The 19620-nt window shown below is 42.6% G+C and overlaps 2 protein-coding genes and 1 non-coding gene across 4 annotated transcripts; all 3 read left to right on the forward strand.

Moving 5' to 3' along the window:
- The first annotated feature begins 1748 nt into the window (after positions 1–1748).
- Positions 1749–7039, forward strand: RPL18A (ribosomal protein L18a). Of its 2 annotated transcripts, none has more exons than XM_048501961.1 (5): positions 1749–1861; positions 3234–3413; positions 4660–4789; positions 6077–6186; positions 6892–7039. In XM_048501961.1, the coding sequence occupies exons 1-5, from the start codon at positions 1844–1846 to the stop codon at positions 6982–6984; spliced, it is 531 nt and encodes a 176-aa protein (XP_048357918.1). In that variant the 5' UTR covers positions 1749–1843; the 3' UTR covers positions 6985–7039. The 2 variants fall into 2 exon arrangements, with proteins under 2 accessions (XP_048357918.1, XP_048357919.1); XM_048501962.1 differs by having other exon boundaries at positions 1799–1861; positions 3239–3413.
- Positions 5841–5971, forward strand: LOC125435986. The gene has a single exon (XR_007244965.1). It is a non-coding gene; the product is annotated as a small nucleolar RNA SNORA68 (small nucleolar RNA).
- Positions 7040–11299: 4260 nt separating the features above from the next.
- Positions 11300–15989, forward strand: KICS2 (KICSTOR subunit 2). Its single transcript, XM_048502130.1, has 3 exons — positions 11300–11566; positions 13142–13430; positions 14717–15989. Exons 1-3 carry the CDS (start codon positions 11332–11334, stop codon positions 15531–15533), a joined length of 1341 nt encoding a protein of 446 aa, XP_048358087.1. The 5' UTR covers positions 11300–11331; the 3' UTR covers positions 15534–15989.
- Positions 15990–19620: the final 3631 nt, after the last annotated feature.

Consider the following 19620-nt stretch of genomic DNA (forward strand, 5'->3'; position numbering starts at 1 on the left):
ACGATGTCTCCGTCGTCGCCTGCTGGCCGTGGAAGCCCCACCCACGCTGCCCTCCGACCCCTGGAGGTCGGAGGACAGTGTGGGCGGCCAGCAGGCTGCATTATCGGAGACATCGCGGAGGGCGGAGAGGAGACAGCGCTCCGGGCGCTGCGGTTCGCATCAGCGCCGGAAGACGCTTCCTTCAACAACAACCCTTTAAAGGGTTGTTGTTTAGGGCGGCCCGACGCCGCGAGCGCAGTCAGGTCGGCGCTGCTGCGTTGCAGTAGCGCCGCCTGTGCGAACGGCGGCCTGGGGGCGGCGTTTTTACCGCCCCCAGGCCGTCGTTTTTGGGCCGTGCGGAAACGGCCTCAGTTTGCAAAACCTGAGCCAGGCTTTTAACAATAGAACGTTTTGAAGGTCATTAATTTTCAGGGTCACCACCAGAAGTCAGAAGTGACTTGACAGTATTTAATAGCCACACAGAATTCTGAGCATACCATTTTAGGATTGCTCTGTGTCTGCTTTCACATGTCTCATTCAATACAGAAACTAGAAGAATAGAAGGTTAGAAAAGTGTTCACAAACTAAGTTGAAAATCTTCCTGGAAATTTACAGAATGTGGGATACAACTTTGCTATGTGTATGTATTGCTAGAGTTTTTATAATTGTTAACCTATCTTGCAGCCCATTAAGTCTGGGAAATATTGTATAAAAGAACCAATTACTCTGCTGGAAGTCAGAGCCTTTACAAGATTACAGTTTCAGACAAACTATGTAAATTACTACTAGAGCTAGGAGAAAATGCTACTAGAATACGGCCACAAAGTCCGGAAACCACACAACACCCCAGTGATTCCGGCCGTGAAAGCCTTCAACAATACATATGTAAATTACTATTAGTAAAAATGAGTGTATGTATGGGTCATGTTTGCGATTTAAGTTGCATTTCAGTCTGGCACACTCCACATGCCTGAATTGGAAGATTTCTGCAGCGCTGAGCTGTTTGCATGTTAAGTGCTGTCAAGTAGCTTCTGGCTCATGGTGACTCTATGAAATCAATGTCCTCCCAAACATCCTATCAGCAGCTCATGACTCATGGCTTGCAAACTGAAGGTTCTGACTTCCTTCATAGAGTCAACCCATTTCATGCTGGGTCTTCCTCTTTTCCTGCTGCCTTCAATCTTTTCCAACATTATTGTTTTTTCACAGTCTTATAGGAAAGCCATTATGACGTTTCAATTGAGGGGGACAATCCAATTCCCCGCTCAGCTATAAAGTTCATTGGAGGTTACTGGCCCAGACTAACCTCTCTCCATCTAACCTATTTAAGGGCTGTTGTAAGAATTGAGAAGGGGAGCTGTGTATGCCGCCCTCCTAGGAGGGAGGGAGAATAAATACAAATAATAGACATTGCAACGGACTGGTTTTTTCAGGGGCTTCATTAAAAAAACAACGTTCACCTACAACGTACATCGTTGCGTGTTAGCGGAAGTACAAAATGTAGGTTCCCCCCCCCCCCCAAAAAAAAAAGAAAGCCAAATGTAGAACTTGAACAGCGCCTTCGTTTTCTTCGGCTCTCTGACAGTCATTTCCACATATCCCAGAGACTACCTCCACCCCCCCGCGACACGTTACGGGCGCACAGATCACAATCTCAGCCAAATTCCAGACATGAACCGCCTTATCCGGCGGGTCAGATAGTTTCCGGTGTTCGGAAGAGGTGACCAATAGTAATGCGCCCTCAAGGAACCAATGAACGATAGCTGCTGTCGGAACGGGCGGGTCCTCACGATCGGGATTGCCGAAGCGAGGGTAGGGAGCATGCGCCCTTTCTTTTCCAGGAGGCCGCGCGGCAGGCAGCACCATGAAGGCGTCGGGCACTGTAAGCGCCGGTGGCCCCCGTTGGGTGGGGGTGGGGTGCGGGCGACGGGGCTCCCGGTAGCTGGAAGGGAATGGGCTTAGCAGGGGGCGGGGAGAGTGGACCCTGCAGGCGGAGGAGTTTCACCGTTTTTCAATCTTTTTGCCACCCGCGAGTACACAACATGGCGGCCGGCCACAGTTCCTGCTGACTTACAGCGTGGAGCCTTCCCGAGGTGGGCCTTGGCCCAATCAGCGAGCTTTTTGTTTCTCCAGGCTGTTAATTTGCCATTTACACTTAGAAGGCTTTGGGTGGGTTTTCTTTTTCACTGAAATTTGCATAATCGCTATTAAGGATGGCGCTTGGTTTCATACATGTGTGTATAGAACCACTCAGAAACTATGGCCTGGTCCCCCTTTCGCTCCAACAGTTTTTAAAAAATAATTTAATTTTGTACCTACATAATTTAAGAAATTATTTAGGTGTTCTGTGAATATACTTTAAACGTTTACTCCGGATTTTTTTGGTTCTGCCTTTCCTCCAAGTAGGTCAGGGTGCTTTTAAACCTCAATATCTCCTTTATTTTATCCTCGTAGTGTGTAAGATAGGACTGAATGTGGCAGGCCCAAGTTTTGTATTTTATAGGTGGGATCTGAATCTGGGTTTCCCAGATCCTAGTCTAGTACTCTAATCTCTGCACCATGTTCCGTCAGTGATCCTTCCTCACAACTACTCTGCAAATTAGAGTGATTAGACCTTCCTATTGCAAATTTGGAGGGAAGAACAATGAGGCTGAATGGTAACGGATTCACTGTTGCTTAGTGAGTGTGGCTAGTGTGGAAATTAAAGCAGGAACTTTTATATGTTACTGTTACCCTGTTTCCCCTAATATAAGACATCCCCGAAAAATAAGACATAGTAGAGGTTTTGCTGAAATGCGAAATATAAGGCATCCCCCGAAAGTAAGACATAGCAAAGTTTTTGTTTGGAAGCATGCCCGACGAACAGAACACAGGAAAAATTAGACATCCCCTGAAAATAAGACATAGTGCATCTTTGGGAGCAAAAATTAATATAAGACATTGTCTTATATTCAGGGAAACACGGTATTGACAGGCATTTTATCACCCTCTTACAGTTTAATGTGCTATTAACCACCCACCATGCCAATTGTTTTCCTCATTGCCTTTTAAATAAGGGAGGGATGGGAGGAAAGATCAGTGGCATTTCTTATGTGGCCAAAGTTTCTCATGAGAATGGTAATAACTTAGATGCTGTAGCAAACATTCATGTAGTTCACGCGTACTTCACAGTTACTTTACTTGTTTCAGTTGTGCCCTAATAGTTTGAGGTATTGTAGCAATATTTTATGTTGAATGGATTTTCTCTTTTAAAGCTTAGGGAATACAAAGTTGTTGGGAGGTGTCTTCCTACTCCGAAGTCCCCAATGCCACCCCTCTATCGTATGCGCATCTTTGCTCCTAATAATGTTGTTGCAAAGTCCCGCTTCTGGTACTTTGTTTCTCAGTTGAAGAAAATAAAGAAATCTTCTGGGGAAATTGTGTACTGTGGACAGGTATGATGAATGTATAAAAAACTGAAAACCATTTCATTTTCTGCTGTGGTAAATAATTGCATATTCATGCCAATGTTTTACGTTACATGGGGCACAAAATGCATGGAAGATGATCGAGTTGTGCTTTCCTCTGTTCATGCAGCCCCTTCTGACTTCTAGAAAGATTATGTAGAACCTGTGTAGAGAAATATCTGCATGGAAGAGGGATACACTGAAAATTACCTTCCTTTCTCTCTCTTATGCGGAACTGCACTTGCAGGAGAAACAAGAGTGATTTAATCTCCTTTGTTGTCTTCATATCAGATCCATTTGACCATTACTTTTCACTCCTGCAGTGCCTTCTAAATTTTGTCAAGGAATACTGACAGATCATTTTTCCATTCACACTTAGTTGGATTCAGGGAACCTGTTTCCCAGTTCCCAAAATGCTGGTTCTCTCAAGGTGTTTAATGTTGAAAACTAATATATTCATTCTTTTCTCTTTACTATTTGATTGAATTGTGTGTATATCACATGGCTGTAGCTGAATGGGACAATTTTTTTTGCAATTTTGCATGGTTTTCACCAAAGAAAAGCAGCAGAAAAGACCCTGTAATTATGACTCTAAACATACAGACTTTTAATATAATGAAGATATTTTTTCTCTAAATATTTATGTTCCAAATAGAAATAAGTTAAAAATTAATACAGTCTTAAAATTAAGAAAATGCAAATTAATACAATACAAATACAGAAAGAAGTTAAAAATTAATACAGTCTATAATCAACCAAGCTCCCTGATTCAAGATTTTACCATAGTAGAGATGTTTGTTAAAAACAGTGAAACATGTTTGAAGAGAATAGATTGTCCAATGATTTCTGATTGCTACCTGGAGCTTTTCCGTATTTTGAATATACATGCTTTGAAAAGCAGGCATCTTGGCATAGTAACTGTTTTATCTTATTGGGAAAGGTAATTGACACTGTGATTTAAAAACAGTATGAAGTATTCTAAAATGGTGTATCCTGAAACTGGGAGGTGAGGGTGGAGAAAAGTAAGGAAATAATAGACAATTTTACACTAAATGGAACTGTGAAGCTCTACATATAGTACATTCAGAATATTTTTCTTTTGTTTCATAGTAATCAAAAATAGATACAGCATACAGTTATACATTTTCATTCATTCTGATTAATTTGTTACCAATTACACATGAAACTCTGATGGCTTCTAACCTTGCATTGTTGTCATATTGACTAATTGTAGGTTTATGAGAAGTCTCCCCTGAAAGTGAAAAACTTTGGTATCTGGCTGCGGTATGATTCTCGTAGTGGAACTCACAACATGTACAGGGAATACAGGGATTTGACAACTGCTGGAGCTGTTACACAGTGTTGTAAGTAGACAACATTTGGCATTCCAAGTCTCCTTTTGATGTTGTAATGATGTTGAGGGAGCGGCGGGACACTGGCGTAAAAGACACTGGCCTAAAAGTCTAGCACTTGGGCTGTTCGCACACTTGTGTGCGGGTGGCCCTTTCCCCTCACTCACTCACTCACTCACTCCCCTCCCCCACCCCTTCCCTTGCATTCCACCCCTCCCCCTCCCTCCGCTAGAGTGGGTGGACCATGTCAAGATGCCGGGTCCCCTTCCCCTCCCTTGCATGCCACTCCTCCCTCACTTCTCTTCCCTTGCATGGCACCCCTCCCTCTCCCTTCCTCCCTCTGTGGCAGCTCCTCTTCACGAGGCGCATAACTTAAAAAAAACCCTCTGTATCCCTGTGTAGCTCCCTCAGGACGAGGGGACAAGCCCCCGTGGTCCAGGTGATGGCCTGGAAGGCAGGGTGTGAGTCCCCTTGTCCCGATGGAGCTACGCAGGGACATGGAGGTAAGGTTTTTTTAAAAAGCGGCACATCAGAAAACAGCGGCATCCACCTGGTGCCGCTCACTCGGCATTGGGTGGATGTCGCTGTTTTTCATTTGCCTCACTCATTGAGGCAAAAGAAAACACTGTTTGGGGGGAAGTCCCCCCCCCCCCAAAAAACAGTGTTTTTACTGGGCTGACACCGGTGAAGTCAGTCCATGCAGAATCCGCCATAGATTCTACAACATGAACGTACATCTTCATTTCTTCATAAATTTACATTCAACTCAGTATTACTTTCATTAATGAAATGATTTCATAGTCACCAAAACCTTCAAGAGTATAGCTGAATTGTATATTAAAATTGTTTTTTTGTAGTCTCTCTTTTTTATGGTTATGTGTGTGAGGAACTAAATGCACTTCTATATCCAATTTAATATCACATGAAATCTGCCTATTTGGTAGTGATGGGTGGAAACATGAAGTTCTAAACTGTGGTTGTTGAAATGTTTTTGAAATATGTGAAGTGTGGTTTGAATTGTGTATATGCAGTTCTAGAGTTTTTTCAAATTTTTCTTAAAACCACTGCATACAAACCCAAAGAGCATTGTTTTTTTAATGAAATGTTCTTGTCATGTGTGCAAATATAAAATGTACTTTGTCGCCTTTCAAAAGCTGATGTGTTTTTGAAAGTGAAATTGAAGGTGCCACAAGCAAATAGCAATGGTTAGTGCATTCATGGATTTCAGCGATACCAAACCATGGATCTCTTTCTTGTCCCTTTTGCTCAAATAGTGTGTAATTCTATGATATATTGCAGATCGCGATATGGGGGCCCGTCATAGGGCCCGTGCTCATTCAATTCAAATTATGAAGGTTGAGGAGATCGCTGCTAGCAAATGCCGCAGACCAGCTGTCAAGCAATTCCATGTAAGTAGAACAAAGTTACATGTATGCATTGGACAACCTATGAAGTTGGAAGTGGAATAGTCTTAATCCCTGTAATTTCTGTAAAAGAGTTTGCATAGATCAGGAACTGCATTCACTTTGTGACAGGTGCATTAATATCTAACAGGAATTGTTCCAAAATATTAATGACTTGAATGGAAAAATCTCATGAACCTGAAATATATTAAATGATGCAAAATACTTTACATTTCTTTTCAGTAATAGTGTTCCTTGGTACAGTTGACATGTTCCGCTTGAATGTCAGGAGTACTCAGCCTTTTTGAGCCTATGGGCACGTTTGGAATTCTCGCCCAGCATAGTAGACACAGTAATAAAATGGCTGCAGGAGGATAAGCTAGCTACAAAATGATTGCCATAGATTTTCAATAACACAGTGTAGATCCTTGTGCCATGGTGGAAACTGCTGCCAAAGCAACATTTTTAAAAGATCTGCCCAGCCAGTCAGAATCCTTGCTGAGCAAAAGCCCTACCTGGCCACTTCCACTTCCTAAAAATACTTGATAAGCACCCCGGATGTATGTACTGCAAAGATGAATCTTTCTTGTTCTGTGTATCAAATTGATGTTAGTGTTTACTTTTTAAATGATATGCATAATAGTTGAACACGTAATCTTGCTAGTTTGCTGATAAGGCAAATTCACTCATATGTTGTCCTTTTACCTACAGGATTCTAAAATTAAGTTCCCTCTGCCGCACAGAGTTCTGCGTCGCCAGCATAAGCCACGTTTCACCACCAAGAGACCAAACACCTTCTTCTAAACACAGACTTAGTTCTTGTGCTATAAATTTCAATAAAGTTCTTTTTGAACAGTTATTGTTTCGTTACTATTTTAGATTAAAACTACTCCAACCTAGGCAGCATACATTCCAGACATCAGGGATAAACCATTGAGGGGCAGATCAAACAGCATGTCCCTAGCCACAGATCTCAACACAACAGTCACATATCCAATGCTTCATGGTGCTGCTGTGGCTAAAAAATGTGGTCAAAAAGCATGGATCCTCATGATTTCTGCATTAGGTCACCCCCAAAACCACCAGATCACAGGTCATGTCCCTAGCCACAGATCTCAACACAACAGTCATATATCCAATGCTTCATGGCGCCACTACTTTTCAGCACTGCCACAGTGCAAAAACAAGTTTCTGAGCCACGTATCCTCAAGGTTTTAGCAATATGTTGCCCCAAAGTTTTGAATAGCCAGTGTGGTGTAGTGCTTTGGAATGCTGGTTTAGGATCTGGGAGACCTCTATTCGAATCCCCACTCTGCCATGGCCAGTCACACACACTCTACTAATCTACTTTTCAGGGTTGTCGTGAACATAAAGTAGAGGACAGGAGAATTATGTTTGCCCCTTTGCTTATGTTGGGGAGAAAGATGGTATGCAAATGAAATGTGTTGTGAATACTTGCAAAATTTGACCCAGAAGAACAATTCTTTCACTTGTCCTCACATTCACAAGCAGAATGTGGGGTGTGGCTGGAGGGATGTACTAAAACTAAGGGCAGCCATTGCCCATAGGGGATCATGGGAACTATGCTCACCCTTAGGGAGCCGTGGTGGCCATGGAGGAAAGAGGTCCTTGGATGGGAGGTCCAGCTGATGTGGTGCCACCACCTGACGATCAGCTCAGCAGACGCTAGTGTTTGGAGCAGCTTGATAACACCAGGGTCAAACAATGAGCTGGGGGCGCCACCTGTAATGACGGGACGGGACAGGGCAGCAGGCTTGGAGCTGTGCCACCCACCCCCCTTGATGGGAACCCACCTGGCAGAGAAGTCAGCAGACTACCAACCTCTCTGTCCCATACGCGATGGGGTGACAGCCGGAGAAGGGTGGGGTCAGCCATTTCCTAAGCACGCAGGACAAGGGGAGTTCATGGGGTCCATGTCAGCCAGTCCCCAGGTCTGAAGACGTATCTGCAGTGAGTGAAAATCTACGCAGTGAGAGATTATTCAGTGTAAGCAGCGCCTCCGCATCCCATGGTGTTTAAGTGTGACATGTTAGTGGGGGGGGGGGGGGAGTCTAGGGCCGCCTCCTCCTTTTTCTGGCATAAATACAATTCTCTCCCTTTTACTTAAAGCCACTGGCGGACTTGCCTAGGGACAAGGGGTACCCCTTGTCCCCGGGCGCATCCATTGCAGTCACGTGGGGGGCGCCAAAACATCCCCTCACGCAGACTGATTTTGGAAGCCCAAGCAAGCCTGGCATTCAGGAAGCGGCTGCTGAAAAAATTAAGGAAGCCTGACATAGCCCCGCCCACTCGCTACGGTGGCCCTGAGTGTCCAGAGGGCGGGGGGAGAAATACCATTGTGCCTCCAGGAGGAGGACTGGAGAGCTCCGCCTCCCCTCCCTCTCGCCCAGAGTGCAGTGCCTTATTCTCCAGTAAGTCCTTGATGTTGCTCTCAAGCCTTCTCCCCAGCAGACGGGCGCCAGCCAGCACAGGAGAAGTCCATAGGCTGGCTAGGAAGGCAATCCCTGCCCCACAAGGTGTTTGTTGTGGGGAGAGGAAGGGAGGGCGCGTTTGTGAACTGTGTGGAGACTCCTTAAAGGTAATGTGCAAATCCAAACTGCACTTCTATCCATAAAATCTTGTTTGCAATTGTGAATGGCCTTGATTGGGTGTGTGTGGGGGCGGGGGAGCCCTGGCTTCTTAACTTTTGCTGTGGGGCTGAGATGTAATCTGCAGAGCTGAGTTTGATTCCCCACTTTCTCTGCCCCACAAGGTGTTTGCTGTGGGGAGAGGAAAGGGAGGGGGGTGTTTGTTAGCTGTTTGGAGACTCCTTATAGGCAATGTATGAATCCAAACTGTTCTTCTATTCCTAAAATTTTGCTTGCAATTGTGAATAGCCTTAATATTAGGGGGGGGGGGGATGGAGCGCCTGGCTTCTTAACTTTTGCTGTGGGGCTGGACTGGAATCTGCAGAGTGAGTTTGATGCCCCACTTTCTCTGCCCCACAAGGTGCTTGCTGTGGGGAGAGGAAAGGGGGGGTGTTTGTTAACTGTTTGGAGACTCCTTATAGGCAATGTATGAATCCAAATTGTTCTTCTATTCCTAAAATCTTGTTTGCAATTGTGAATAGCCTTAATATGGGGGGGGGGGGTGGAGTGCCTGGCTTCTTAACTTTTGCTGTGGGGCTGGGCTGTAATCTGCAGAGTGAGTTTGATTCCCCACTCTGTCTGCCCCACCTGCTACCCTACAAGGGCAGGAAAGAGGGAGAGGAAGAAAGTGGGGAGAGGAAAGGAAGGCATTTGTTAGCTTGCAAACTCCTTTCCCTTCCTTTCTCCACAACAGACACCTTGTAAAGTAGGTGTGGCTGAGAGAGTTCAAAGAGAACTAGTTCAAGGTCACCAATCAGGCTTCATGTGTAGGAGGGGGAAACAAATCCAGTTCATCAGATAAAGGTCCACCACTCATGTGGAGGAGTAAGGAATCAAACCCAGTTTTCCATATTAGATGCCACCAGGCTGAAAAGGGCACATTCATTCATCTTTGCCGTACACTTAGCACTAAATTACCTATAACATCAATTATGAGGGTCTCTTATGATTCTTTTGAATGTTTGTTTTAGACAGATTGTTGCCACGGGTGTTGGGAGCAGGTCCTCTCCAGAGCAATGGCTGGTTGCTTAATTTGGAGGGGACAGGTTGGTCAATAAAGCAAAATAGAAGCTCTGATAGAAAGTCAATTTGTAGTGCAAAAAAATATTTAGGGGAATTGGTCAAACATCCATTTGTTTCCCCCTTCCTCAGCTGCTTTGGCTTTTGACAAAAGCATGAGGTTCCGATCTTCTGCATCATGTGGTGGTGGAGCCCACTCTTTCTGGCCTTCAAGAGGGGACCTATCTCCATCTAGTCCAGCAATTAGTTTCCAGTATTAGCCAGCCAAATACATCAGACCAACTCCTGAGCAGACCTTGTGAGTTACAGCAGTCCCTATTCTCAGCATACTGTCAAGTGAAAAAACTCAGAGGCACACTGGCAGAAAATGATGCCCAGGGCAAGACAAGAGTTTTCCACCCCTGCCCCATGCCCAGCCAGCACTGGGGGGCAAGACCTGGTTTTTCCACCCCACATCAAGCCCGACTTATGGCCTCCCTGTCAGCTGCGGGGCCCATGCATGCGCCTCCGAAGCCATGGCTCCCCACCCAGACTGGGGGCTTTGGGGCAGGGCGCCCAGTCCCCATGCTTAACTCAGAAGGCCCTGCATCTTTGCCAGGCCGTCTCTACCTGCGCATGTCGTGGGTAGTTTGCAGGAATGATAAACACTGTTTCTAAAAAATACCCACCCACCCCTTCTACTACAGGTTTGTCTGGTAACAAGAACACTGGAACCTTGACACTTGTTTTAAAATGAGTAGAGTATAGGTAGAGGCACTACTGCAAGGTGGCAGATTTACCCCACATCAGATCCACAAAGATAAATGGGGAAAGCCTGCTATCCAAGGTACTTCAGCCAACTCACAGTTGTCTCTCTGATTTTCTTTCTTTGTTCAAACTGCCTTTGGGGGGAAAGTTCCAACTTCTGATGGGGGCGGTGATTTGTGAGAGATTTACATGCTTAAAAGTTAATTCCCACTTGCACTGGCTTGGAGCTGTTTCTGAGGCTAACAACCTACCTCATAGGGTTGGTGTGAGGACAAAATTAGGAAAGAGAGTTGGTGGGGAGAGCCATGTATGTTTTGCTGGTGGTGGGAGGTGTTTTGTGAGCTGGTACAAAAAATCATTGTTTGGTCGTTGTGGGGGAGGGTGGTCGTCCATTGGGGGGGGGGGCACCAAACTCAGATTTTGTCCCCGGGCTCCAGTTTGCCTAGATTCGCCCCTGCTTAAAGCCGCCTAAGAGAACCCGGCCAACAAGAACTCATTTCCCTGCAGCTCCCGCTCCCCGCGTCATGCTAGTTTGCCGCTTCCTCTGTTCCCCCACCTTTCCTTGCCACGTGGCTGCGAAATTCCTCGGCCCTCGCTTCTGGGATTGGCTCCTGAGTGGGAAGGGGCGGGGCAGCATAGCATTTCGCCTCCCCGCCTTATCATGTGGCCGCGGTCTGTGCGCGGGGGTGGGTGTGAGTGAAGGCGAGTGGGGCGGAGCTGTTTGCGTCGCGGCCGAATGGGGGAGTCGATCCCGCTGGGCGCGCCGGTGCCGGTGGAGCAGGCCGTGCTGGAGACGTTCTTCTCCCACCTGGGGATCTTTTCCTACGACAAGGCCAAGGACAATGTGGAGAAGGAGCGCGAGGCCAACAAGAGCGCCGGGGCCAGCTGGCTCTCGCTCCTGGCCGGGCTGGCCCATCTGGCTGCCGCCGAGAAGGCCTATCACAGCATGACCTTCTTGGGCCAGAAATTAGGTACCTGACGGTGGGCTGCTTCAGGTTTTCTTCCCCACCCGTATGTCTCTCTCGCTCTTTTTGCTGGCCGGGGTTTGCTTTCTCTCTGGAGCTCACCACCCGCGCGCCCATTTGTGTGACAGAGGGTGAAAGAGAGACAGTTTTCTTCTGTTTACAGTAAGACTCATGCAGTTTGCCTGCTCAGACAGTGCTGAAAACATTTCTCTTGATCCTTTGCCTTGGGTCCAGGATTTTTCAGCCGTACATGGAGGCTGAGACTCCTTTCTATAACCTGTTTTCTACCCTTTCTTCTTAGTCTTATATCCATGTGAAGAGTAGTGTCTTAAGGCAGGTGCCTTTGCATCCCAATTTAGACACACCTCAGGCTGGGGTATTGGAGGCCATGGGTTGCATCCAGCTTTAAAATTTCATCACATCTTTCGTTCTCTCTGGCTGCATTCACAGTCCTTGGATATTGTGCTGCTGTTGCAGTCTTTCATTTCCTGGGTTCTCTTATCCACATAGGAAGCCTCAGTTGCAGATGATTGCTGTGGCACAACTTCCAGTTATATGTGGATGCAGCTTTAATTGACCACAGAGGATAGGTTAAAGATATGTCTATGACCAGGTGCATACATTGCAGAGAAATCACTCCTGACTTGTTAAAGTGGCTTGAAATTTCTAAAAGAGAAGAACAGTACCAGTCAAAGGCTTATGATTGAGGGGATAGAAGTGACAATAGAAAAGATCTTTGCAGACTTACAAAGTCTCCAGGGAGGCAGTGTCATTCTGTCTGATGTGTATATATACCACTAATTTTTTGCCATTTTTGAGATTTTCACTCTTTTTCTTTTTTGCTGTGCTCCCTCCCTTTCTAATGGTGGGATTTTGAATCAACATGGAATAGTTGGCCAGACCAGGTGTCATTCTGTAGTGAGTACCATTAGAATTAATGCTGGCCCGTATTAGGCTTCACTGTGAAGTTGACCTACCTTCATACTTTCTATTCTAAGCAACTGATTACTTGACACTGTTGCCTTCTCTTAATAGTTCTTGACAGTCCCTTCAGGTGTGGTGAAGCAGATATGAAAATACATGCTCGTCCTTTTCTAAATTTTAAATAATGCAAGATGTGCTTGTTTGCATGCATTAATAGACAAATGAGCAGTTCTTCAAACTTGCATGACAGTTCTCACTGGATTAGCAGTCAGGCAAGTTTTTGGAGTGGGGAACTCTGGTATATAACTCTACAGTTCACATTTCTGTGTTTTAAGAATTCAAAGTGCTTTGTTCACAAAACAAGCTAAACAATCTAGAATTATTAATATCAGTATAGGTGATATACATTTCATAATGGCATTATCCAAGGAAGAGGTTGCTTATGAGTTTTAGATGATCTTACTTGCAAAAACAAAAGAAAAATAATATTGTGACCTTTGTGAATGCAAGAGATGGGCAGTAGGATGAGATGGAAGTAAGCTCTTGTTGAAAAATTATTTGGGAAGGGGGAGTCGAATCACCCAAAGATCTATTGTGTATCTATCAACATAGTTTTGTTCTATGAGTTTGAGTAGTAAGTACTTTTATTTTGAACAGGTGGTCAGTCATTCTTCAGCCGAAAGGACTCCATACGCACAATCTACACATCTCTGCATAACGAACTGAAGAAGGTGGTAGCAACAGGTCGGAATGCATTGGGAGGAACAGCCCCTCACCTAGAAGAGTTGCTCTCTCACCTCTGTGAGCAGCTCTGTTTTTTTGTTCAGGCTCGAATGGAAATTGCTGACTTTTATGAAAAAATGTATAGCCTTAGCACCCAGAAGTTTATCATCTCTGAAGAACTAGTAAACATCTTGGAAACCATATTAAAGAAATACAGTTCAAGGTCAGTCTATGGGCTGTATGTATCATGGTTCTTTTTAGTCTAAGCAGGAAGATTGAAAACCTGTATATGGAGGATTCTTTCAGAGCTGTGGTTATTTTAGAATCCACAATGTATGTAGATTGAGAACCGGTGTGGTATAGTGGTTACAGTGTTGATCTAGGATCTGGGAGATTCAGGTTCATATCTACACCATGCTATGGAAGCTTGCTGCATCTCAAATCTATATAATGGGAGATCCAGTATGATTTGTTGCACCAAGAGTCTGTTTTTATTGACATGGTAGTTTTCTACAATTGTAATTATCTTTAACTGTAGCATACAGGAGTTTATTTTTGTGCTGTCAAGTCACAGCTGACTTATGGCAACCAGTTAGGGTTTTCAAGGCAAAAGATATTTAGAAGTAGTTTGCCTACCTCTGATTGACCCTGGACTTTCTCAGTGGTCTTCCTTCCAAGTACAAACTTTGCTTAACTTCCAAGGTCTATTGAGCTCAAGTTTATTTGGTATAGGATATGTCTTTGTTTTCATTTGCAAAACTATGCTGCATTTGTATTTCATGTGTAAAATTACTGATCAGTGGTTGCTTCGTGTTTTTGAGATTGTTTCATTAAGTTTGTAGCTTACTTTTCTTTAGTGGTGACTTCGATATGAAATGGAGAAGAGGACTGGGACAGAAAGGGCTGAGTGAGCTCTGGTTTTCTTTTTGGAGGGCTTTTCTCAAAGCCACATCTTTTAAACAGTGTATTTTTAACAGGGGTGTTTGGAATACGTTGCCACAGGAGGTGGTGATGGCCACTAACCTGGATATCTTTAAAAAGGGCTTGGACAGATTTATGGAGAAGTTAATCTATTGCTACCAATCTTGATCCTCCTTGATCTGAGATTGCAAATGCCTTAGCAGACCAGGTGCTCGGGAGCAGCAGTAGCAGCAGGCCATTGCTTTCATATCCTGCATGTGAGCTCCCAAAGGCACCTGCTGGGCCACTGCGAGTAGCAGAGTGCTGGACTAGATGGATTCTGGTCTGATCCAGCAGGTTCTTTCTTATGTTCTTATGAAGTTATGTAAACAGCAGACTATCTTGCTGCTTTGTGAAATGTTTAGGAGTTTTGTGGAAATGGAGACATTCTGTGAATTTCATAATTTTCGATTTGTTTGGTTAGACAATAAATTACAAGTAATGATTAAAAATAATGATTTTAGAAACTACAGCATTTTGTATATGTATACTAAGCCTACATTTAGGCAACATCTGTCACATGTATTGAAATGTATTTTGCTTTTCTAGGTTTCATCATCCAATCCTTAGTTCTCTTGAAAGCAATTTCCAGTTAGAAGCAGACGTGCTCACCCATCTTTTGAAGGCTCAGGCACAGATTTCAGAATGGAAATTCCTCCCATCATTGGTCAACTTGCACAATGCTCACACAAAGCTACACACGTGGGGACAGATCTTTGAGAAGCAGCGAGAAACCAAGAAACATCTATTTGGTGGCCAATCTCAGAAGGCTGTGCAACCTCCACATCTTTTCCTTTGGCTAATGAAATTCAAAAATAGTCTTCTAGCCAAATTTAGCTTTTACTTTCATGAAGCACTTAGTCGGCAAACAACTCCATCTGAAATGAAAACTTTGACTGCAAAAGCCAATCCTGACTATTTTGGGAAAATTTCCAGCTTCATCAGGAAATACGATGCTGTTAATATTTCTTTAATATTTGACAACCAGGGATCAGAGAGCTTTCAGGGACATGGTTATCATCATCCCCATTCCTATCGAGAAGCCCCAAAGGGTGTAGATCAGTATCCTGCAGTAGTCTCTCTGCCCAATGATAGGCCTGTGATGCATTGGCCCAATGTCATTATGATTATGTCTGACAGAACTGCTGACCTTAACAGTTTAGAAAAGGTGGTCTATTTCTATGATGACAAAGTTCAAAGCACGTACTTTCTGACCCGTCCAGAGCCTCACTTTACCATTGTAGTTATTTTTGAATCCAAGAAGTCAGAGAGAGATTCCCACTTCATTTCTTTTCTTAATGAAATTTCACATTCCCTCAAAAACTCTAAAGCCTTTGCAGGTCTGAAACCTGGATCCAAAGGATGAATAACTGCTTCTATTAAAATAATATGCTGGACTGCAAGGAAATGTGCTCCATCTCTGTTTTGTGTGTGTGTTTTTAAATATTTAATGCTTACTATTAAAATGTAATATTAAAATTTGGGGAGATAAACAGGCAGAATGACTTATATAAAGATCAATGAAAAAGTATAATGAAAACTATTTAAACACAGTGCACTAAAATTAGAATGGTGTTTTGCTCAACTACTGTATTTTTTAAAGTCCATGACACTTTGATAGGCATACCTAAATTGAATATATGCACTTTATCTTTTGCTGGTCATGCACCTAAAATCTGCTGGAAACTTTGCTTGAAAGTAATATTGAATGGATTTTTCCTAAGACCTCTTTTCTTCTGTTTTGAAAAGTACTGTTCAGTCATTTCCACTGGAAAGTGTCAAACCCTCTTAAATAATTGCAATAAATGCATCACGGAAAATATATTTCTTTGGCAGCTGTGATTTAGCTTTAAAATAACAGTTTTTATAATAGTGGTTATTTAAAAAAAAATAAATCCCAAAGAAAAGCCTAAGTTCGTTTTATATGTTAGAATTCTCTACTAATGGATTATTTGTATGATTTAAGACCTGGGTGTATACTGAGTTTTAGGCAAGCTGACATTTACATTTGAAAGCTTCAGATCTGGCAGCCTTATAATCAGTTGTTGTTATTAACTCCATTGTGAGAGTAAGGATTAGGAAGTGTACATTCATCACCTTCTGAAATGCCATACAGCAGGGAAAATAATGAATGGAACTGAAATTAGAAGTGCATCTGTAAAAGTGAGAGAATGAAGAAACTCAAAATGTGAAAATGATTATAGAGAGGCAATGAACTGGATCATTTTAATATGGGGTGAGATGTGCAAAATTAGGGAATAGGATTGAGAACCTAAAAATGTTTTAAACATGCTTAGTATTTAAAGTCACAAATATTATATCTACATCTTATTTGTAAAATACAACATAAGAATAGTCCTTCATTAAATCAAGAGACTATATTTAGGCCAGCATTCAGTTTTCACCTGTGGCCAATTAGATATTTGCAGGAAGTCCAGAAGCAAAGTATGAAGTTATTTTATTTGCCTAATTTATAGCACACTTGAGTTGGATTTCCCCATTTGTCCTTGCAACAACTGATAGTTGTTATAGCTAGCTGCTGCTAGTAAAGTATTTAAATCGGTGGTAATCACATTTTGTGGCGCAGTACTAAAAGATCCCTTTCTGTATCATTCTTGCAGTTCATTATTAATGTTAGACTCTCTCGTGTCATCAGTATTAGCAGCACATTCAATGAATAATAAGCTTAAACTGATGCAACCAAGCTGTATAAATAGTCGTTTCTGTTTCACCTGAGACAGAGACACCGTATCTAATCTAGTAGAGTCCTAAAAAACAATCCTGGTAAGTAACTTGCTACTAATACATGTTTTTTTTTCTTTTTGGTTGTTCTCAGTGGTTTATCATAACTCTTTTTCACTGTCCCCCATAGTTTATGGGAAGACATAAAATGTTTTGTGATAGATTTCCCTTATTTGGTGTACTTGAACTATTTACTCAAGATTATACCAAGGATAAAATGATCTGTTCACCTATGTTTTATGCTTCCAAATGAGCTTGGAGTCTGTTTCTTGAGCAGTTGTTCCTTTATATGTCTTGATCATCAGTGCTGGAAATAAAGGACCGTTTGCACATATCTTAGGAGTGCAGAACTCCAGTGCAAAAAATATCATTTCTGGCTACCCATTTCATAATTATATATGCCTGAAAGTAGTACAAATCTCTGTAAATAGAGACTTGCATCCTTGGCAGACTAGTCCCATACAAGCCTGTTTGTATTTATTTGAGGCTTAAATACAGGAATTTACATATCTCTACTATTATGTATGACTTAATGGCTTTTCTTTGTCTATGGACTATGATACAATATGTCAGCATGTTGTAGGAGAAAAGATGGTAGAACATGCGAGTGCCATTTTGAGATACTGCTGCTACTCTCTAAAAATGATCTAGCAATCCAACAGTTCTCTCAACAAAATGCTATATGAAAGTAAAACAAATTTTTATAAACACCTTTTAGAGCAATTAACATAATTTGCATATAGATGGTAGTATGTGATAGGGAACTGCAATGGTGTAATATTGCTACAAATGGGCAGAACTTCAAAGAAAAAAATATTAAAATACTACCAAAAATATTTTTGATATGGTGGAGAATTTGGGCTGGGTGAATGTAAGGAGACATAAGAATGCAAGAGAATATACTTATTGTTTGGAAAGAACTTATAAGATTTGACTTTCAAAAGATTTGACCTCTCAGATCATTAGGATAGACTAGAGGTTTTACATCACGAACAGTGCAAATAATTGTTAATGGAGGCTTAGGCAACCCATGTGAGATACAAAAGGGAACAAGACAAGGATTTCCACTCTCTTTTGTTTATATTTGTCTTGGAAGTATTAAATAGAGAGGACTGAAGGAATTAAAAAAGACTTATAAACTAAAAGCATTTGCTGAAGATTAGATAGTGATGTTGGAAAGAGGAGCTGAGCATTTCATATTTAAACTTAGAGAGTTTGGTGCCTTAGCAGGGTTTAAAATATAAAAAACAAAGGTCTTAACTAAAAATATGAGCAAACAGGATGAAAAAGAAGAGATTAGTAAAACAGGATTTAGGGTTGAAAGAAAGGTGAAATACCTGGAAGATGTCTTGTCAGATAAAGATAGCAAGTTACTTCAAAATAATTATGTCAACACATGGGATAAAAAGGCTCTTTCAAGGTGGAATAAATTGCAGTTATCATTCTTGGGTAGAATTTCAGTGATTAAAATGAATGTTTTACAAAGAATGTTACTTTTATTTCAAACAATTCCAATGATGCTTTCTTTAAACAGTGGCAAAAGGACATACCAAACTTTATGTGGCAGGAGAAGCAGCCTCATATCAAACTGAAGATACTACAAGATGCGAAACAAAGGAAAGGATTAACCCTACCTGATCTGAAACTATATTTTGCAACCTGTTGTTTTGTTTGGTTGTAGGAATGGGTCACATTAAGAAATAAAAGACTGCTGGCTCTAGGACATGACTTGATGTTTGGATGGCACACTTGTTTATGGTATGATAAAGTTAAAATCAAAATCGACATGCTTCCAATATGGTGCTCAACAGTAGGCCCCCCAGGCTGAACAGCATCAACCATGCAACTGGGGAAGAGTGAAGAAGGACCCAAGGTGTTCAAGACAAGGATGACGTGAATGGGGGAAACCCTTATGGGACCTTATTTGCTGATGATGTGGTCCGTGATGAAAAGGGTTACCTGAGCTGCAAAGATCGTTATATAATCGGGAACATGGAATGTGAGAGGAATGTACACTGAAAAGCTGGAGACCATCAAGAGGGAAATGGAAAGGACAAGTGTAGATCTAGTGGGAGTAAGTGAACTGCACTGGATTGGATTGGATCTGGAGACTTTAGCTCGGATGACTACACCATTTATTACTCAGGGAATGCAACAGAAAGAAGAAAAGGCATTACTATCGTGGCCAAAAAAGGAATGGAAGTTGCATGGAGAGTCCTAAATACATCAGCGACAGACTCATGTCAGTCCACATCAGAGGGAAACATTTGAATGTGACTATTATCCAAGTCTATGCATAAACAGCTGATGCATTGGAACAAGACACTGAGGACTTCTACAGCCAAGTCCAGAATGCTATCAACCAAACTTCTAGAAAGGTCATCAATATATCATGGGTGATTTCAATGCCAAAGTTGGAGAAGGAGAAGAGGTAAGAGTAGTTGACAGACATGGTCTAGCAGAAAAAAGGAATGATGCTGGGGACCGCCTTGTGCAGTTCTGCAGGGAAACAAGCTTAGAATCACCAACACATTCTTCATCCAGCCTAAGCGGCGCCTTTATACCTGGACATCTCCAATTGGGCAGCATCGCAACCAGATAGACTTCATCCTCTGTCAGCAAAAATGGAGGGGATAATTTTTTGCTGTGAAAACGCTACCAGGTACAGATTGTGGGTCTGATCACCAACTCCTTATAGCTAAGGTCAAGGT

This window comes from Sphaerodactylus townsendi, linkage group LG06, assembly GCF_021028975.2.
Source record: "Sphaerodactylus townsendi isolate TG3544 linkage group LG06, MPM_Stown_v2.3, whole genome shotgun sequence".
In the NCBI taxonomy this organism is placed as follows: Eukaryota; Metazoa; Chordata; class Lepidosauria; order Squamata; family Sphaerodactylidae; genus Sphaerodactylus; species Sphaerodactylus townsendi.

Coding starts and splice junctions, on each gene's coding strand:
- RPL18A (XM_048501961.1), top strand. Junction 3,414..4,659: donor AAATTGTGTACTGTGGACAG/GTATGATGAATG, acceptor GACTAATTGTAG/GTTTATGAGAAGTCTCCCCT. Junction 6,187..6,891: donor CAGCTGTCAAGCAATTCCAT/GTAAGTAGAACA, acceptor TTTTACCTACAG/GATTCTAAAATTAAGTTCCC.
- KICS2 (XM_048502130.1), top strand. CDS start 11,332: ATGGGGGAGTCGATCCCGCTGGGCGCGCCGGTGCCGGTGGAGCAGGCC. Junction 11,567..13,141: donor CTTCTTGGGCCAGAAATTAG/GTACCTGACGGT, acceptor TATTTTGAACAG/GTGGTCAGTCATTCTTCAGC. Junction 13,431..14,716: donor TTAAAGAAATACAGTTCAAG/GTCAGTCTATGG, acceptor TTGCTTTTCTAG/GTTTCATCATCCAATCCTTA.